This window comes from Danio rerio, chromosome 14, assembly GCF_049306965.1.
Source record: "Danio rerio strain Tuebingen ecotype United States chromosome 14, GRCz12tu, whole genome shotgun sequence".
NCBI classification, from domain to species: Eukaryota; Metazoa; Chordata; class Actinopteri; order Cypriniformes; family Danionidae; genus Danio; species Danio rerio.
Genome location: NC_133189.1, coordinates 976,445 through 998,318, shown reverse-complemented (window position 1 = coordinate 998,318; position 21,874 = coordinate 976,445). Strand labels below are relative to the sequence as shown.

Below are 21,874 nucleotides of genomic sequence, written 5' to 3'. Positions count from 1 at the left end.
CTCACAGTCCAAACACATGCGCTATAGGGGAACTGATCAACTAAATTTTTTGTAGTATATGAGTGTGAATGCAAGAGTGTGTGGGTGTTTCCCAATGTTGGGTTGCAGCTGAAAGGGCATCCGCGGTGTAAAACCTATGCTGGATAAGTTGGTGGTTCATTCCGCTGATTAATAAAGGGACCAAGCCGAAAATAAAAATGTATTGTGTTGTTCCTCTTTGTATCCACATGCGATCTATCATATATTAAGTGTGTTTTCCTGAGGTTGTGTGTCGTGTAGCTCACCAACAGAAGTGTAGACGTGCAGATCGGGTCTGTCCACCCACAACACACACACACACACACACACACACACACACAGCAGCAGCTCTCCTTCTGACTCTCCAGATCATGTAAAAATAGTTGAGCTTGTAAATCCTCTGTGAAATCTGGCTGATCCTCCATTGTTGATTCTCTGTGCCTTCACATGTGTGTGCCGCTCTCAGCCCACTCCTGAGCCGTCTGTGTGTGTGTGTGTGTGTGGGGATGACTGCATGTGCATTTGTGTGTTTGTGAGGATGACAGTGTGTGTTTGCGCATACACAAGAGTGTGTGGATGACTGTATGTTGACGATGACGGTGTGTTTGTGTGAGGATGACAGTATGTACGTTGACGTGTTTGTCTGTGTGTGATAAACACAGCAGTGTTCAGTGTGTTTGTATTCAGAGAGAGTGTGTGTGTATACCCTGTATTCCTTACTATGTGGGGACATGTCCTCACAAGTATAGTAATACCAGTCAATTTTGATCTCGTGGTGCCTTTTTTATTACTAATAAATAAATAATAAAAAGACCTAAAATTTAAAAAGGTGTGTGTGTGTGTGTGTGTGTGTGTGTGTGTGTGTTTTCACAGTCAGAGATGCAGCAGGTGTTACTCAGTTTCTCCAGCAGCCGGCCGGATCCTCTTTCTCCAGCAGGTTTCCTCATTTCATCATCGCTCACGCTCACTTTCAGCTCGTATTCACACTCTGAATATTAAACCATGTCATGTTTCTGATGTGCTTCAGCAACACTACACAGAAAATGACCCTCAAAACACCTCAGGTCATCAGAGATGGGTTTATTTATTTAATTGTGAGACAGGAAAAGCACATTTTATCCTCTATTTTCCAGCATTATGTGACCCGCTGGTGTTTATTTGTCTGCTTTTGCATTGTGGGACATTTTTAGTCATTTAAAAGAATACATTTACATTATTGCACATAATATAACGGGAAACTGATATTTTTGCAGTGTAAAAATATATTTTTGGAGTTCATTTTGATTTTTATAAATGTTTAACATGTATTTAAAACATGTTGGATAACAGAAAGAATAAAAAAAGATCCTTGTCAGAACAATAACCCAAATTCAGTTTTTTTTCTGCTGGAATAATAGAAAACAAAACAGTAATTCAATCCTCTGAGCACTGACAGTTGCTTTATATAATCAGCCCTTGTTGTGTGTTGCTTCTTCTTGTTGAACACCTCTTCAGTTGTAAGTCACCCTGGCCATAAGTGTCTGCTAAATGACTAAATGTAGATGTACATTTACAATCCTAATGATGAGCATTTCAGCGCAATTATTTACTCTTTACCGCAATTTTTGGTAACGCTTTAGTTTACAACCCACAAAGTACCGTGTGAGTACAATTAAATAATGCCATACTTTTCTGTAAGTATAAAAAGCGTATGTGTAAATATAAGAGTAGAAACTGTAATGTTTGAGTAATAAGGGGTAAAAAAACAAGATATAAACCACCCAGGCTCATTATTATTACTTACCCCTATATACATTTCTGAAGAGCGTAAAATATGTCCCAGAAGGTACACTTTTTTCAGTTTTTGTTTTCGCGAATCCGCCAGAGGCCACTGTGTACGCTTTTATAGATCTCAAATTTCTGTCTAGTCCACAAGTGCCATTTGCACCTGCTGTTGTCATGTAAATCCACCAGAGGCCGCTGACTGACCGACCGAACAACCGATCCCACAAAAAGCACCAATTGACCCGCCCACCCCCTTCCCTAAACCCAACCAACAGTGTTTTCAAAAGCAATCCAGAAAAAGAAAAGCTCTCGTTGGATTTTTACCACGTTTTCCGATTTTACCATATTCTCACCCTGTTTTTTACCTCTTTATTTTATGTTTTGCCTTTTGCTTTACCTGCTTTCTGGAACCGCACTTTGCCCTATGTATTAAGTGAGCTACTAAGCAAACAGATAAGTGGAAAAGCCGTCCACAGGGAGGTAAGCGGTAAGCAGGTATAGCGCGAAAAGAAACAGAAGCCATCAGTGGCATCATACCTCCCCGTAGTGTTCGTTTTAAAGACGAAATGCAGCCATACGTACCTCTGGCTACATAATTCACGTTCTCCAGAAATGAATGCGGGGGTATGTTTTCACTATGAGCCTGTGTTGGATATTAGTTTGTTCCTTTGCACTTTATTTAAAAGTACACTGTACATTCAATATACTCATGTGGTACTTTGCGTGTTGCATATCTAGTTTTTACCCCCTTATACGTTTTCGGATCCCGCCGCATTCTCGCTCTTATTTTTCGGATTCCGTTTTTCGTCTTACCTGATTTCTGGAACCTGCTGTTCCCCGGACTCGATCCCGGTCGGCTCCGGCTCCTCCTCCAGGGCCTCCGTTCCGCCGACGCAACGCTGTGAGCTAAGCGGACAAATTGATCAGGTCGGGAAAGCCCTCCACTCGGAGGCCAGCCGTCGGCCAGCGAGCGGGAAGAGGAGGGGCGGAGTGGCGCCACACCGCCCCGTAGCGTTCGCTCGAAAAAAACCAAACGCGGCCTTTACGTACCTCCGGCCACGTAAATTGCGGTCTCCAGAAATGTCCGCGGGGCTACGTTTCCAGAATGAGCTTGGGTTGTATACAATACTTAAAATACAATACAAACAAGATGTAAAATAATCATCTTTAATTCATTCCACATTTTACATCCTTTTATAATTCGTCTCTTTAATTTAAACTGATATCTGTTTCCTTCTTGTAGTCTTCTGCAAATGGCCGTTTCAGATGTTAAAGGAACAGCAGCACTTGGTTGACGGGTCAAATACAGTGTTCAGTCCATCAGTAACAGCACAGCCTGAATTACACGCTGACACTCAGACTGCTGGGGACACACAGATGCCATTATTTCAGGGCTAAATTTAAAACAGCAATGTTCTCTTTTGTTCAGAGGAAGTTTGATCCGTTTACCGTGTGAATATTTCACATTCAGCTCGTGCTTCTCCTGTGTGTTTTATTTATTTATGCTGTTAATTTTCCTTCAAATTAGTCTCTATCAATCAGGGGTCGCCACAGGGGAATGAACCACCAACTATTCCAGCATATGATTTACAGTGGATGCCCCTTCAGCCACAACCCAGTACTGGAAAATACCCATACACACTAATTCACACTCATACACTACAGCCAATTTAGTTGATCATTTCCCCTATAGCGCATGTGTTTGGGCTGTGTGCTGTTCATGATGAGCGAGCTGAAACTAAACTCTGGGAAAAGTCCACGTATTAGGATAAAGAAAGAGAGCTCCAGCAGGCTCCTATGAAAATATTATGGACAATTGAACAGGTTATGCTTTTTATATCCATAGCTGTGTTTGCCAAGAACAACTCCTCTGCATTTGACTATGATAAATCACGTGTAGTCTGATTACTGTGGCGAGAGCTGAATATTTTGTCCATGTATGGGACAGTGGGACGGCCCAGTCGTCTGGACCTTGTGATTCATTAATGCAATTTGACTTTAAACGCATTCAAAGAGTCCTCAGAAAACATTTCAGGTGCACAGGGTCTCCAGAAGAGAGAAAAGCACTGAACAAACCCTAAGGCAACACTTGTTATTCGTATGATCGTGGCCCGGTGGCTAGAGCCATGCCCCTCTGCCCTCATTGGCTGAGGTGCCCCTCTCAGGAGGCAGTCACCCCCCTCCCCCTTCACTTTGCAATCGCGTTGAGCACCTGCCCCTGTAAGGGTCTGTGCACGGGCCTGATGCAGATGATACTCAATTGTATAGTTCAACTAAACCTGATGAGACGTCTGAACTGTTTAAGCTAACTAAGTGTATTAAAGATGTTAAAGACTGAATGACCAACAATTTCCTTCTCTTAAACTCAGACAAAACAGAATTATTACTTATTGGGCCTAAATCCTGTACACAGAAGGCCTCCCAACTCAATTTACAATTAGAGGGGTACAAAGTTAGCGTTAGCGCTACTATAAAAGATCTGGGAGTCATATTAGACAGCAACTTAACTTTTGAAAATCATATCTCTCATGTCACAAAAACTGCCTTCTTTCATCTGAGATGTATCGCTAAGTTACGATGCTGTCCATCTCAGACGAAGAAAAGCTAGTCCATGCTTGTATGAGCTCTAGGTTGGATTACTGTAATGCTCTGTTCGCTGGTAGCCCAGCATCCTCTATTAACCTTCTACAGCTCAGAAAAGAAAGTTTTCTTAAGGCTCTTGCTAAGCACAGATTTTTTAAAATGATTGCAACCAATTAAAATGTTAGAAAAAGTATCAATCAAACATCCAATAAGGTGTGGGAGTCACTATCTAGCACCGTTTGAAGGTGGAACTTCATTTTCTGACTCATGGTGACAGGAGCACATGGTATGAGAAGACGTTAAGATTATTAACCTCATTTAAAGTAGCATAAACTGGACAAAAAAAAAGTGTGCATTTTTGAAGTTGTAGAGAAGCTTTTTGTCAGGTTTTATGTAAATAAGGGGTAAAAAATACTTTAAATAAAGTAAAAAAAATAAGTTTTTTTTATTTTACATGTTCAGAAATGTAATTGTTCTATTCGTTGCCTCAGGGGAACGTTATGTGATAAGTGGTTCTTTTCACGAAGTGAATACTGACATTGCATGTGGGCATTTTCACATATTATCACTATTACATATTGTATTATTTTTTATTTAATTGTACTTTTTTACTTATTTTGACAGAAAAATGAAAGTAAGCTTGTTTTATGGAAGTAAAGAGCAGGATCCCATCTGAGGACAATGAGACTGCAGTGACAGTGAGGAGGTAAGCGGTCAGCCGGTAGTTGCCAAAAGGAACGACGTCATACTGCCCTGTAGTGTTCGCTTAAAAAAATGAAATGCAGCCATGATGACCATATACTTTTTGACTAGATATTCTTGAAGGCTCTAATATTCAGCTTAAAGTGACATTTAAAAGCTTCACTAGGGTAATTAGGGTAAAGTTAGGGTAATTAGGCAAGTCATTGTATAACAGTGGTTTGTTCTGGAGACAATCCAACACTAATATTGATTAAGGGGGCTAATAATATTGACCTTAAAATGGGTTTAAGAACTACTTTATTCTTGTCGAAATAAAACACAAGACTTTCTCCAGAAGAGCAAATATTAGAGGAAACACTGTGAACGATTCCTCAACCTGTTCAACATATATTTTAAAAAGAAAAAGAAAATCACAGAAGGGCGAATAAAACTGATCTAAACCGTATATGTTAATGTAAATATCCATGGGGTTTAATACTGAGGGTTAGGGATTTGTACAATTCCAGTACAAGCATACGTATTAATGTTGCTTGAGCATTGTCATTCTTGAGCAGCGTGCTGGATGAAGCCGTCCTGACCCGACTATCTCCACCTGTTTACAGTGTAATGATGTGATTCAGTGAAGCGCACGGCCTCATTACAGCATCACCCTCAAGAAGAGCATGCAGTTCACACACACACACACACTGCTAAAAGGCCTGGCTTCATGCTGAGAGTGAGAGAAAATTCCACCTTGGAAAGTTTCTTACAAAGGCAAAAAATAATAATAACGACTAAGTAGAGCGAGTCTATCATTTTTGACTAAAATAAATTAGAATAATTGAATTATTTTTAAAAATTAAAATTTGTTTTGTTGACATTATTGGATAAACCTTTTAAGGTATTTTTTTTCTAAAGGTTTCTTAAAGTTGTCACAGACCATACGAGAGTCACATTGAAATATCTGAGTAATTTGCATATATTTAAAACCAATTTAAATATTTGCTTTTGTCCTCTTTTTTTCACACTTTTTTCCTTTGCGTCTGGTGCGCATGCATATGTGTCAAATTTCATGTCATGTATAATATTTTGTTGGCTTATATATACATATACAGTGGTGTGAAAAAGTATTTGCCCCCTTACTGATAGCTGATAACACAAATAAACAAGAACAACTGGATTATACATATATTTAAGTTGTTTAGTTCACAATATTTGATTAAACCTGAGGGGTATTTTAATATATTTTTTTTCAAACTGTTTCTTAATGTTGTCACAGACCATTCAGAAGTCACATTGAAATTCATGAGTAATAAATAAATTTCCATGTATTTAAATATGCAAAATATTATTTAAATATTAGATCCGTGCATATGTGCCAAATTTCATGTCATGCATAATATTTTATAGACTTAAATGATATGTTTAATAATAATAATAATAATAATAATAATAATAATAATAATAATAATAATAATTGGAATATTATTATACTAGTCATATTGAATTGAATACTGTGGTGTGAAAAAGTGTTTGCCCCCTAGATGATTTGTTTTTTGCATGTTTTCACACTTTTAATGTGTCAGGTTATCACACTAATTTAACTATTTGTTAAAGACAATACAAGTAAACAGATTGTGAGTATTTTAAATTAAGAAATTAAGATGTTATTAAGGGATGTTTGATGATCTGAAACATTTAAGTGTGACAAACATACAAAAATAATAAGAAATCAGGGGGCGAATACTTTTTCCACACAACTGTAACTACATATTCCATGTGCAACATGAAAATAGAAGTTTTACTTGGGAATATTATGCACTTGGAAAATAGATTATAGTTAAAGTAATGCACAATGTTTTATATATACACTGTAAAACCTAAGAGTCCACTTTAGTGTAGTTGCATCGATGTGTGTTGTGAGTGTAGTTAACTCAAAATTGACTAAAAAGTTACATCTACTCATTTGAAAAGAGTTTTGACCTCAGTGTTGAAGGTCATGAGCTAATAGAATACCTCATTACTTTAACTTAAATGGAGTAAGTTCACAGTACTCATATATCTTAGTGTAACTCAAATAGTTTGTAGCAATCGGTTTCCTCAAATGGTTTGAGTTGCCTCAACTCTTTGGGGTTTACAGAGCTGTCTGGCCAAATTTCACATTATGCTTATCAATGCTGTGCAAGTTCCCAACATGCTTGAACAGAAATGTGCTAACCAGTATTTTAAATGATAATTGCTTTACATTTAGTGGCTTAATTTATGCAGCAGTCTGTTATTTAGCTGTCGTGTGGTTCAGAGTTCATCTTTGTACTGAATTAGCATTTGCTGATGGTCACTTAGTTTGTTTGAGATCTCTGGCTTGAGCTGTGCATCTCATTTAAACTGATTTAATATTTGCTTTAATATGTATTAATGTATTTATCATTTGAGTTGGAGATCAAAAGTAAAGACTGAGGTTTGAATCTGCTTGTTTGCTAAAAGTTAAACCACATTTAGTTGGCTTAAATGCACAGGTCAGCCAAAAACATTTAGCGTTTCCATACTTTTATGTGTGTTTTTCTTCTTCTGTTGAAGCCATTGACTTCCATTGTAGGAGGAACAAATACTATGGAAGTCAATGGTTACAGGTTTCCAACATTCTTCAAAATATCTCTGTGTTCAACAGAAGAAAGAAACTCAAACTGGACCAAATGAAGGGTGACCAAAAGATGAACGAAAAAAAAAAACACAAGCTGAAAAATGAACGTGTCAGTAACCATGGCAAGATTTTTTGGAAAGAATTCAGTTTATTTATATGTGTATCTCTTTTAGATATTTTTTCTTTGTCATACAAAGATGTTTTATTTGCTTTTTATCATGTAGATAAAGCTAAAAATAAATATTTTCTAATAAATCTATTTATTTTACCAGCTAAATTTTTAGACACAAATGCAAACTTTTGTCTGTGAAGCTCAATTTCCCTATTTTTTTATAAAGATTTTAAATATTATTTGAATACAATCTCTACCTCTAGCAATGTTAAAGCTATAAAATCAATTACACCTTGTGAATCTTACAGTATTGTCTCGTTTCTATAATACCCAGCGCACTGTATTGTATGTGACCCTTATGTAATTCATGTTCCCCCTGGCATAATCTTTTGTTTCTCTTTTTATTTTGTTCCGGTGTCTACCTTTGATTTTTACAGGATCTGTACCTTTTCTGTAGGTTTCTGTATTCTTGTTGAACGTTCCAATAAATAATAATAATAAATGAATGTGTCAATATAACATCAATGCAATGGCTCCCTCTGGTGGGCAGGACTCGTTATACACTCACCGGCCACTTCATTAGTCACATCAGAAGTGTTTTAATTTCCCTCCCTTCACTTCACATCTTAAGATATTAGCAATAGATACTAAGATCTATTAAGATCATCTTAAGATACTAGCAATATTACACCTTTTAAAACCAGATAGATTAATATGATTACACTGATTGATTCAGGACAGTAAATGTAGTCAATTGTTAGATTGTCTTTGAATCATGAGAATGTCTTGACACGTAATTTCCTTTATAACCTTTTGTTTTAATTATTTAATTATTTAACACATGTTTGTTTGGATTTTTCAGCGTTGAGTATCATTTTTAGATTTACATTAAAGAGGGCAAATCACAAGAAATCAAGGGCGGCACGGTGGCTCACGTGGTTAGCACTGTGGCCTCACAGCAAGAAGGTTGCTGGTTTGAGTCCCGGCTGGGTCAGTTGCCTTTCTGCATGGAGTTTGCATGTTCTTCCTGTGGGTTTCCTCCGGGTGCTCCGGTTTCCCCCACAGTCCAAACACATGCGCTATAGGGGAACTGATCAACTAAGTTGGGCATAGTGTGTGTGTGTGTGTGTGTGTGTGTGTGTGTGTGTGTGTGTGTGTGTGTGTGTGTGTGTGTGTGTGTGTGTGTGTGTGTGTGTGTGTGTGTGTGTTTGAATGAGTGTATGGGTGTTTTCCAGTACTGGATTGGAACACAGCATCCGCTGTGTAAAACATATGCTGGAATAGTTGGCGGTTCATTCTGCTGTGGTGCCCCCTGATGAATAAAGGGACCAAGCCGAAGGAAAATTAATGAATCATAATAAATCATTCATCAGATGTTTATTCAGTGATTTTTAATGTTGACACACACACACACACACACACACACACACACACGCGCTGTGCACTCCTACTCTGAGGTGAACAGTTCATCAGGGTTCGAGTGTAGATAAATTTGCATAAACCGTAACTTTGTGCTATTTGCTAAATTCGTCCTGGAGTAAGTTTGCATAAAGGTCTACAGTACAGTATTTCACCACACACGTGCTCCTGCAGTAACACAGACCTACAGCTCAAGGCAAAATTCTTCTGAAATTTGCATTTTATTTTTTCAAATATTTTCTGAGCGCTGTTCACCAGAGGGAGGAAATATTGCACAATATTCCCTGTTGTTTTTATTCTGAAGCCTTTAAATGTCACTAGGCTGAATGCTAGTGTCTTGCAAAATAACCAGTAGAGTATTATGCGCTGTCATCATCATCAAGGCAAAGACAAAAGAAAATATTTATTGAAAATGAGTTATTAAAACAACACAGGCTCATTCTGAAACTGTCCCCCTGTATGCATTTCTGGAGATCGTGAATTATGTAGCCAGAGCTGCGTATGGCTGCATTTAGTTTTTAAATCCAACACTATACTGTATATGGGGTGGTATGAAGCTGTTTCTTTTCACGCTACCAGCTGACTGCTTACCTCCATATGGACGACTCTTCCCGCTGTTTGTCCAGTGGCTTGCCATGTATGTCGGTGGACTTGAGACGCAGAGCGGTGTTCACCATGATGACAGGGTTTGAGTCTGGTGAAGAATGGTTCCAGAAAGCAGGTGAGACACAAACAGAATCCAAAAACTAAAATAACCAAGTAAACAACATGGTGAGAATGTGGTAAAATCTGAAAAATGTGGTAAATATCAGGCGAGGGCTTTTCTTTTTCTGGATTGCTTTTGAAAACATTTACATTTACATTTAGTCATTTAGCAGACGCTTTTATCCAAAGCGACTTACAAATGAGGACAAGGAAGCAATTTACACAACTATAAGAGCAACAATGAATAAGTACTAAAGGCAAGTTTCAGGTCTGTAAAGTCTAAGAAGGGAAGTATTAGTAGTATTAGTTTTTTTTTTTGAAAACACTGTCGGTTGGGTTTAGTGAAGGGAAGGGTGGGTCAGTCGATCTGTCAGTCAGTCAGTCAGTCGGTCGACAGCAGTCTCTAGTGGATTTATGTGAGAACAGCAGGAGTGAATGGCACTCGCGAGAGCAATTTAAGATCTGAAACGGCGTCGACAGCGGCCTCTGGTGAAAATGTAGCTCCTGGGACGTATTTGGTGCTCTCTAGAAATGTATATAGAGGTACGTTTTCAGAATGAGCCTGGGTTGTTTTATAACCAGCGCTGCTTTTCTATTCCACTTCTAGCTACATTAAAATTGTTTTTGTACATGCTAAATATGGACCAACAAACTCAGTTTGCTGGGTTAAATTTTCAACTAACGAAGTATATCCGTTTTAAGCCTTTAAATTATTTGTTTATATTTGACCTGACTTGGGTTTACAACAACCCAGCGTTTGTTTCCCATTCCACGTCTATCTACTTTAAATTCTTTCTAAATATTAAATAAATGCTGAAGGCGAGGCAGTGGAGCAGTAGGTAGTGCTGTCGCCTCATAGCAAGAAGGTCGCTGGTTCGAACCTCGGCTCAGTTGGCGTTTCTGTGTGGAGTTTGCATGTTCTCCCTGCCTTCGCTTGGGTTTCCTCCGGGTGCTCCAGTTTCCCCCACAGTCCAAACACATGTGGTACAGGTGAATTGGGTAGGCTAAATTGTCCGTAGTGTATGAGTGTGTGTGTGAATGTGTGTGTGGATGATTCCCAGAGATGGGTTGCGGCTGGAAGGGCATCCGCTGCGTAAAAACTTGCTGGATAAGTTGGTGGTTCATTCCGCTGTGGCGACCCCGGATTAATAAAGGGACTAAGCCGACAAGAAAATGAATGAATGAAAATAAATGCTGGTTTGTTGTAACTCAACATTGGGTCAAACATGGACAAACCCACTGCTGGCTTAATTTAAATTACACTTTTTATCCCAGGGATTGGGTTTGTCCATTTCTGACCCTACATTGGTTTAAGTGGAAAAGTCAAGTTGGGTTAAGTAGAAAAGAGTAATGAAAAAAAGTGTTGATCACAGTTTCAACAACCCAGCATTTGTTCCTCATTCCACTTCTAGCTATTTTTAATTTACACACTAAAACTGTGGGTTTGTTGTAACTCAACATTGGGTGAAATAAGGACAAACCCAGTGCTGGGTTATTATTTTCAATTACCTTCATTCATTCATTCATTCATTTCTCTTCAGCTTAAGTCTCCACAATGAAATTAACCCCCGACTTATCCAGCATATGTTTTATGCAGCGAATGCCCTTCCAGCTGCAACCCAGTGATGGGAAACAGCCATACACACTCATAAACTACAGCCAGTTTAGTTGATCAGTTCCCCTATAGCGCATGTGTTTGGACTGTAACCGGAGCACCCGGAGGAAACCCACGTCAACACAGGGAGAACATGCAAACTCCACACAGAAACACCTGCTGACTCAGCCGGGACTCGAACTAGTGACCTTCTTGCTGTTAGGCCACAGTGCTAACCACTGAATCCCACCCAACTTTATTATTATATTTTATTATATTTATTATTTTATAATTATGCCAATGGTTGAGTTTGTTCATGTTTGACCCAACATCGGGTTAATAAAACAAAACAGCATGTTTAAAGTGTAGAAAAACTATTTAAAGTCAGAGAAATGTCATGGAAAATTTCCCCTTCAGAATTAAAGTATTTCCATTATAAGTCAGCTGTTAACTAGAATACACATGTACTCAGTAACTGAGAGTGAAATTGTCCTTTTCTTGTCTGTAGGTCATTGAAATGCTCGCCTTCCAGTGAACACCAAAGCAGGAGATCAGAATGAAACAGATAGCCTTCTGCGTAATCTCTCCAGGCCTTCCGAGGAAGCGCGCGCCCGCAGAACCCGTTTTTCCGGTTGTGACGTCACGCCTCAGCTGTATTTGAATCTCCGCCGCTTTTCAGCGAGCAGGAAACGGCGAGATGGCGTCGGCGTTCGCGGAGAGCCTCCAGTGCTCGGTGTGCCGAGACATCTTCAGAGACCCAGTGCTGCTGCTCTGCTCTCACAGCTTCTGCCGGGCGTGTGTGCATCAGTACTGGGAGCACAGCGGGTCCCGGATCTGCCCCGAGTGCCGGACGCTCTTCCCCATGGAACATCCGCCTTGCAACCGCGCGCTGAAGAACCTGTGCGAGATCCTGCAGCAGGAGAGGAGCAGTGGCGCATGCGCAGAAGCTCATCTGCGCTGTGAGGAGCACGGGGAGACTCTGGAGCTCTTCTGTGAGGAGGAGCAGCGGCTGATGTGCAGTGTGTGTGTGGAGGAAGGAGAAAACACACACCAACAGCACACCTGCACACCTGTGGAGGAGGCCGCTAACGGCATCAAGGTACACATGAGCCAGTGGTGATTCTATCTATCTATCTATCTATCTATCTATCTATCTATCTATCTATCTATCTATCTATCTATCTATCTATCTATCTATCTATCTATCTATCTATCTATCTATCTATCTATCTATCTATCTATCTATCTATCTATCTATCCATCCATCCATCCATCCATCCATCCATCCATCCATCCATCCATCCATCCATCCATTTATCTATCTATCTAAATTTCCATCCATCCATCCATCCATCCATCCATCCATCCATCCATCCATCCATCCATCCATCCATCCATCCATCCATCCATCCATCCATCCATCCATCCATCCATCTATCTATCTATCTATCTATCTATCTATCTATCTATCTATCTATCTATCCATCCATCCATCCATCCATCCATCCATCCATCCATTTATCTATCTATCTAAATTTCCATCCATCCATCCATCCATCCATCCATCCATCCATCCATCCATCCATCCATCCATCCATCCATCCATCCATCCATCTATCTATCTATCTATCTATCTATCTATCTATCTATCTATCTATCTATCTATCTATCTATCTATCTATCTATCCATCCATCCATCCATCCATCCATCTATCTATCTAAATTTCCATCCATCCATCCATCCATCCATCCATCCATCCATCCATCCATCCATCCATCCATCCATCCATCCATCCATCTATCTATCTATCTATCTATCTATCTATCTATCTATCTATCTATCTATCTATCTATCTATCTATCTATCTATCTATCCATCCATCCATCCATCTATCTATCTAAATTTCCATCCATCCATCTATCTATCTATCTATCTATCTATCTATCTATCTATCTATCTATCTATCTATCTATCTATCTATCTATCTATCTATCTATCTATCATCTATCTATCCATCCATCCATCCATCTATCTATCTAAATTTCCATCCATCCATCCATCCATCCATCCATCCATCCATCCATCCATCCATCTATCTATCTATCTATCTATCTATCTATCTATCTATCTATCTATCTATCTATCCATCCATCCATCCATCCATCCATCTATCTATCTAAATTTCCATCCATCCATCCATCCATCCATCCATCCATCCATCCATCCATCCATCCATCCATCCATCTATCTATCTATCTATCTATCTATCTATCTATCTATCTATCTATCTATCTATCCATCCATCCATCCATCCATCCATCCATCCATCCATCCATCCATCCATCCATCCATCCATCCATCCATCCATCCATCCATCTATCTATCTATCTATCAATCAATCTATCTATCTATCTATCTATCTATCTATCTATCTATCTATCTATCTATCTATCTATCTATCTATCTATCTATCTATCTATCTATCCATCCATCCATCCATCTATCTATCTAAATTTCCATCCATCCATCTATCTATCTATCTATCTATCTATCTATCTATCTATCTATCTATCTATCTATCTATCTATCTATCTATCTATCTATCTATCTATCTATCTATCTATCTATCTATCATCTATCTATCCATCCATCCATCCATCTATCTATCTAAATTTCCATCCATCCATCCATCCATCCATCCATCCATCCATCCATCCATCCATCCATCCATCCATCCATCCATCCATCCATCCATCCATCCATCCATCCATCCATCCATCCATCCATCCATCCATCCATCCATCCATCCATCTATCTATCTATCTATCTATCTATCTATCTATCTATCTATCTATCTATCTATCTATCTATCTATCTATCTATTTATCTATCTATATTTCCATCCATCCATCCATGAGAATAATGTGTTCATAAGATAACATTAAGCAGTAAGAAATGAATGGACGTGAATCGGACCATGAACAGAAAGGACTGAGAAAATAAACCCTCATAGTTTGAATGCAAACCTTCTCTAAAATTTTAATACCTCTAAATAAATGTAGTGTGTTGGGAGAAAACTGCATCATAATCACAGGAAGAGTGAATCGGCAGATATCAGGCTTCTTGTGTTAGCTCTAGTCATTGATTTGTACTAATTTTCTCCAATGTTATTTTCAGGAGAAGCTCAAAACAAGACTGGAGCCACTGCGGGAGCAGCTCAAACTCTTACAATCGCAGAAATCGATCGGGCGTCAAAGAGTGAAACGCATGCAGGTACAAACAAGCACTGAAAAACAATAAAAACCAACCTGAAAAGTAACTTTCCCAACACTCCGCAATGTTTCTTAGAGGTTGTGCAAATGTTAGCAGGTAACATTATTAAATGGGTAACACTTTAAAAGAATGGTCCACTAGTTAATGTATTTACTAACACTAACAAACTAGTGGTGGCGCTGTAAGTAGTGCTGTTGCCTCACATCAAGAAAATCAGCTGGGTCAGTTGGTGTTTCTGTGTGGAGTTTGCATGTTCTCCCTGTCTTGGCATGGGTTTGCTCCGGTTTCCCCACAGTCCAAACACATGCGCTATAGAGGAACTGATGAACTGAACTGGCCGTAGTGTACGAGTGTGAATAAGAGTGTATGGGTGTTTCCCAGTGATGGGTTGCAGCTGAATGGGCATCCACTGTGTAAAACATATGCTGGATAAGTTGGTGGTTCATTCCGCTGTGGCAAACCTTGATGAATAAAGATACTAAGCCAAAAAGAAAATGAATGAATGAATGTTTGTTCATCTTAAGTCACTGTGCATTAACTAATGTTGAGATGTTTGGATCTTAATACTGCATTAACAATGTTGAACTATGATTAATAAATACTTTACAAGATTATTCATACTTAGTTAATGTTGGTAAATACATTAAATAATGGATATTTTTGTTAAATACAAAAAATACTAATTAAATTAGTTAAATACAAAAATTAATTGTTTTTGTAAAGTTCTTGCAACGTTCATAGAAAAACATTACTATAATGTGGATTCAGTATTTCAATAACATTAATATAACATGAGACTGACACATTTTTAAAACATTATTATAACAAAAAACATTAATAAATAACCTAAAAGAACATTTTTTAAATAATATGAATTCCTGCATGTGAAATTATTATTATTATTTGTATTATTTTTTAAATAGTTTTAATAACTAATTTCTGCTGCTTTCTTTGCTGCAGTATCTTGCGGAGCAGGCCGAGGCGGATCTTCGGACGGAGATGGAGGATCTTCATCAGTTCCTGCGGGATGAAGAGCAGCTCCGAGTGACGGCGCTGAGAGAGGAAGAGGAGGAGAAGAGGATGAAGATTGAGGAGAAGATCAGCAGCATCAGCAGGCAGATCTCAGCACTCGCTCTGACCATACACAACACTGAGCAGCAGATCCAGACCAGCAGCGCCGAGTTACTGATGGTGAGAGACTCCACACACACACACATGCACATGCGCACACACACTCACAGGACTGTATTAATGAAAAAACACTTGAAATTATGATGGATGGATTTATGGATTGACAGATTGATAAATGGATGGACGGATGGATGAATGGATGGATAGATGGGTAGGTAGATAGATGGATAAATGGATGGATGGATGGATAGATGGCTTTATAAATGGATGGATGGATGGATGGATGGATGGATGGATTTATGAGATTGATGGACAGACAGATTGATAAATAGATGGATGGATGGATGAATGGAAGGATGGATGGATGGATGGATGGATAGATGGCTTTATAAATGGATGGATGGATGGATGGATGGATTTATGAGATTGATGGACAGACAGATTGATAAATGGATAGATGGATGGATGAATGGAAGGATGGATGGATGGATGGATGGATGGATGGATGGATTTATGAGATTGATGGACAGACAGATTGATAAATAGATGGATGGATGGATGAATGGAAGGATGGATGGATGGATGGATGGATAGATGGCTTTATAAATGGATGGATAGATGGATGGATGGATTTATGAGATTGATGGACAGACAGATTGATAAATGGATAGATGGATGGATGAATGGAAGGATGGATGGATGGATGGATGGATGGATGGATGGATAGATGGATGGATGGATAGATGGCTTTATAAATGGATGGATGGATGGATAGATGGCTGGATGGATGGATGGATGGATGGATGGATGGATGGATGGATGGATGAATAGATGGATGAATAGATGGATGGATGGATAAATGGCTTTATAAATGGATGGATGGATGGATGGATAGATGGCTGGATGGATGGATGAATGGATTTATGGGATTGATGGACAGACAGATTGATAAATGGATGGATGGATGGATGGATGAATGGAAGGATGGATGGATGGATGGATGGGAACAATAGATGGAAAGGGATGGATAGATGGATGTATGGGTAGATAGATAGATAGATAAATAACTGGATGGATGGATGGATAGATGGACAGACAAGATGGATGGATAGATGGCTGGATAGATGATTGGATAGATGGATGGATGATGGATGGATAGATGGACAGACAGATGGATAAATGGCTGGATGGATGGATGGATGGAGGGGTAGATGAATAGATGTACGGGTATATAGACGGATGGATAAATGGGTGGATAGATGGGTGGATAGATGGGATGATAGATGGATGGAAGGGTGGATAGATGGATGGATAAATAGATGGAATGATAGATAGATGGATGGATGAGTAAATCAATATAGACTTATTGTGTATATTGAGATTAGTTTGTAATCATCATCTCTCTCTCTCTCTCTCTCTTTCTCTCTCTCTCTCTCTCTCTCTCTCTCTCTCTCTCTCCATGTGGTCGTGTGTGCAGAGCTATAAAGATGACCCTGACAGGTGAGTTTCTGAGCTCTGAATCCTCTCATCATCTGCATCTCCTGCAGTTCTGACTCTCAGATGATCTTCAGTTTTCAGAGCTTCAGTTTGAGTTCAGACTCAGAGGATCCTCCAGAGCAGCTGCTGGACGTCTGCAGACACCTGGGAAACCTCAAGTTCAGCGTCTGGCAGAAGATGCGGACCGCCGCTCAATACAGTGAGTCCTGGATATTTTACGAGCCCTGTTTTTGTTTTCTTTCCCATGTTTTTTTTTTTTCAATGAATTTCTAACGATTACTTTTATTTGATTTTTATTTTATTATTTTTTATATGGGAGGTTAGAGGTTGCTGGAGTGTTTACTGGAGTAGTGTTACATTCAATCAATAACATATTCATGCAGCACGTTTAATAAAGAAATTCAAAATATGAACATTTTCAGGATCTCTCTACATCTCTAATGAGACACTTCTGAATGTAATGTTTGTTCCTCCGCAGCTCCAGTGGTGCTGGACCCGAACTCTGCTCACCCTTGCGTGCGTGTGTGTGCGGGTCTGCGCTCGCTCCGCTTCAGCCGCCGCTGTCCTCCAGCTCTGTGTATTGCAGGTGGGCGTGAGGGTTACTCCAGTGTTTTGGGCTCTGTGGCTCTGGGCTCCGGGTCGCACCGCTGGGACGTGCATGTGGGCGACAGCAGCGTCTGGGCTTTAGGAGTGATCTCTGAATCCGCCCTGCAGACCCAAGACCAGCTGCCCGAATCTGGACTGTGGATCCTGGGCTTCCAGAGTGGGGAGTACGGCCAGGGCTGCTGCGGAGAGAGTCTGTCCCGGCTGGGGGTCCGACAGAGGGTCAGCAGGGTCACGGTGCTGCTGGACTGGGACGCCGGAAAGCTGACCTTCCTGGACTCACTCACAGGTTACTATATAAGTTGTTGTAGTTTAACATTTTTAATTTGTTTTTATTTTAATTCTATTTTTTTTTATGTTATAAACTTCATATTATTTTAGTTGTTGATTATTTAATTAGTTTGCAATTGCAATTTAGGCTATTTTCAGGACGTTTTTCAGTGAATGCTGTTAGTTTCCTTTCATTTCAGTTTTTTATTTGTGATTTTTTTTTATTAAGTTAACAAATTATGATTGTTTTTGTCAATAAATTCAGTCTTGTTTTAGTTTTAATTGTCTAAAATAATCTTGCTCGCAGGTGACCACATACACACCTTCACACACCGCTTCACCGACAGACTGTTTCCATATTTCTGCAACTCCTGTCCATCTGAAGAGCTGAGGATCTTACCGGTGGAGGATCTGTACACACACACACCGCTAGTGGAGGAACTGAACACACACACTCTGCCAGTGGAGGATCTGAACACACACACACCACATGTGGATGATCGGTACACACACTCTCCGCCAGTGGAGGATCTGAACACACACACACCACCTGTGGAGGATCTGAACACAAACACTCTGCCAGTGGAGGATCTGAACACACACACACCACATGTGGATGATCAGTACACACACTCTCCGCCAGTGGAGGATCTGAACACACACACACGACCTGTGGAGGATCTGATCACACACACACTGCCAGCAGAAAAATCAGAGCCTGTCAGAAAAAGGCAGAAGAAATGGATGTACATTATCAGGATTATCACACGGCTACTGGCCGCAAAACTATATTAGTAGACACAGAACACTGAACTGAGCTGGGGCCATTTACTGGCTGTTCACTAAAAGTAAAGCTTGCAGAGAGAAAATGCTTTATAAATAGTTGGATGCAGCCTAAATGTGTTATTATGTTCAGGATAAAGGAGGTTGTTATCTCAGAATAAAGCCTGGCAGGTTAATCACCAGCCTGATGTGAAGTGCAGCACTGTTATAGCGGACTGAAGGGTTTATTCTGAGACAACAACCGTCTGGATGTTCTTTATCATGCTTACTACATGACTACTGGCCACAAAACATAAACATTGGAAACAAAACATTGTTCAGAGGTGTATTATTTATTAATTCTTTAATTTAACTTAATCTCACAGAAATGAAAACAGCTGATGGAGTATACACTAACCTGCACATTATTCAGACACTAGATGAAGTGAAACAGACGAAAACAGCTGATGGAGTATACACTAACCTGCACATTATTCAGCTGATGGAGTATACACTAACCTGTGCATTATTCAGACACTAGATGGCACCAAACAGTCAAAAACAACTGATGGAGCATACACTAACCTGCGCATTATTCAGACAAAAGATGGAACCAAACATTCAAAAACACAAAGCTGAAAGAAACTAAAACAGCTGATGGAGTATACACTAACCTGTGCATTATTTAGACACTAGATGGCGCCAAATAACCAAAACACAAAGCTAACAAGAATCGAAAACAGCTGATGGAGTATACACTAACCTGCAGATACATATAAATGTGGATGTAACAATATTGATGTGAACGTATTCACTGATGATGACTCTCAGTTCTCGGATGATTCTGTTGTATTCAGCGGTTGTTATCTAGGAATAACTGACCTTATAACATCACAACTGAGCAATCAGAAGAGAGTATTCCAGACAGCCTAAACTAACACACTTATTTATGTAATCATAACAATAATAATATCTTCTGCCACTTTTTCAATTGCAGCCCATAGAACCAACTTATTTTTCTACTTTGCAATTATGAATGAGTTTTTTAGTAAACAAACACTTCACTAGGAAACCATGTGAACTTTAGTGATCAATTTTACTTTTAGCTCAGTAGCCTAATGTAAATAGCATAAAATGTAATGTTTTCCATAATTTGTCATTACGTTTTTTTATTAATTGTCAAAGTATTTTCGGCTGCTGTGACAAACTTGTCCGCTGTGAATTGTTGAAAATGATGTATGACTGTGATTATGATGTCCGTGGAGCCTTAAACACACACTGTACAACACTTTTATTATTATGTATATACTGATAAATATATTATGAAAAAAAAAACTTCATTTATAATATTGTTACTATGCAGATTAAAAATGCTAACTTTTCTTTAAATGTCTATTTAATTTTTATTGTGCAGTTTTGATTTTCTGATGCATTTATAGATTATAAATATGCGTTTATTCAGTCAGCAGGCTTTTAAGCACAAATGCGTGATACAGATATGGAAATAAAAATATATATTTATGTTTGGCTAATTCAGAATTTTCGTTTGACACTACTGATGATTTCTTCAGCATTTATAAAGGCTTTTGTTGGTCATTTTATAATTGCAATTTGGTAAATATACTAATAATTACAATGTTTATAGAAATGTTATTAATTTTAAGCAACACAATACCAATATTTTAACTTAAGAAAAGTTCATTTGAACCATTTGTTGTTTTGACAAATCATCATTTTGTGCAAATAAATGATAAATATTGTAAATGTCAATATTATTTTATTTAAATTAAATGTTATCAGACATTATAGACTAAAACAAATTATATATATATATATATATATATATATATATATATATATATATATATATATATATATATATATATATATATATATATATATATATACATAAGTATTATTATTAACAAAATCTGCAATTTACTTGTTGAATATCAAAGTGGTAACTTCAGAATAAAGGTTTAAAGATTTTTGGTTTGGTCAGACCTGAACCATTTAGTATTCTTTCAATGCTGTAAACATTCCTTAGATTTAATATTGTCACATTCAAGCAATATTGCTAAAAACAACATGAAATTCTGCAGAAAAGTGAGGCTATTTCAGATCTTTATCTCGTCAGCTATTCACTGCATGCAGGCGGCTGAAAAACCTGCTCTTGTTTAGAAAGAGTTTTAAAGAAACTGATTTATCTAAATTCCTCATCGCACAGACAGAGGAGTCTTCAGAAAGCTGATCCTAAATGTTGAAGGAAGATTAGAGGAAACGGCCTGACGAAAACAACTCAGAGAAACGGAGCACAGCTGAAAGAAAACTACAGGTGTTTCATCCAGCATGGAAAGAGAATAGCTTTAACTTCAGTAATCTTTCACTTTTCAACTCTATTAAAACAGAAGCCAACACAGTCCAAGATTGTGGCCAATTTATCTACAAATACAGCAGAGGAATTTATTTGCCGACACGGCAGTAAAGGATTTTATTTTTTGCAATTTTTATAATTTAAGAAAAAATGTATACAATTTTAAGCATCTGCTATACAGCATTATATCAGGCAGAATAAAGACAGTCTGAACTGATTACACAAATTATAAACGTTATGTTAGCCCACATGAAAAGAACATATACTATAATAAATACTACAGGGATTTTTTAAACCATATCATAGTAAAGTGTATTATACTGTATATAATAAAGGATAGTACTGTATATTTGCTGAAAACTACAGTATTGGGTCATTTGTTTATATTACTATAGTTGATGTGTTACCATAGCAACTGTAGAATCACCTCGGCGGATCAATTACTG

The 21,874-nt window shown here is 38.5% G+C and overlaps 1 protein-coding gene across 1 annotated transcript; it reads left to right on the top strand.

Annotated features, from left to right (window-relative positions):
• The first annotated feature begins 12,170 nt into the window (after positions 1–12,170).
• Positions 12,171–19,386, top strand: trim35-27 (tripartite motif containing 35-27). Its single transcript, NM_199878.1, is given in 7 exon segments — positions 12,171–12,616; positions 14,696–14,791; positions 15,752–15,982; positions 17,400–17,422; positions 17,494–17,618; positions 17,898–18,311; positions 18,600–19,386. Coding segments are annotated over 7 exon segments (1,779 nt in total). The 5' UTR covers positions 12,171–12,214; the 3' UTR covers positions 19,088–19,386.
• The last annotated feature ends 2,488 nt before the right edge of the window (positions 19,387–21,874 follow it).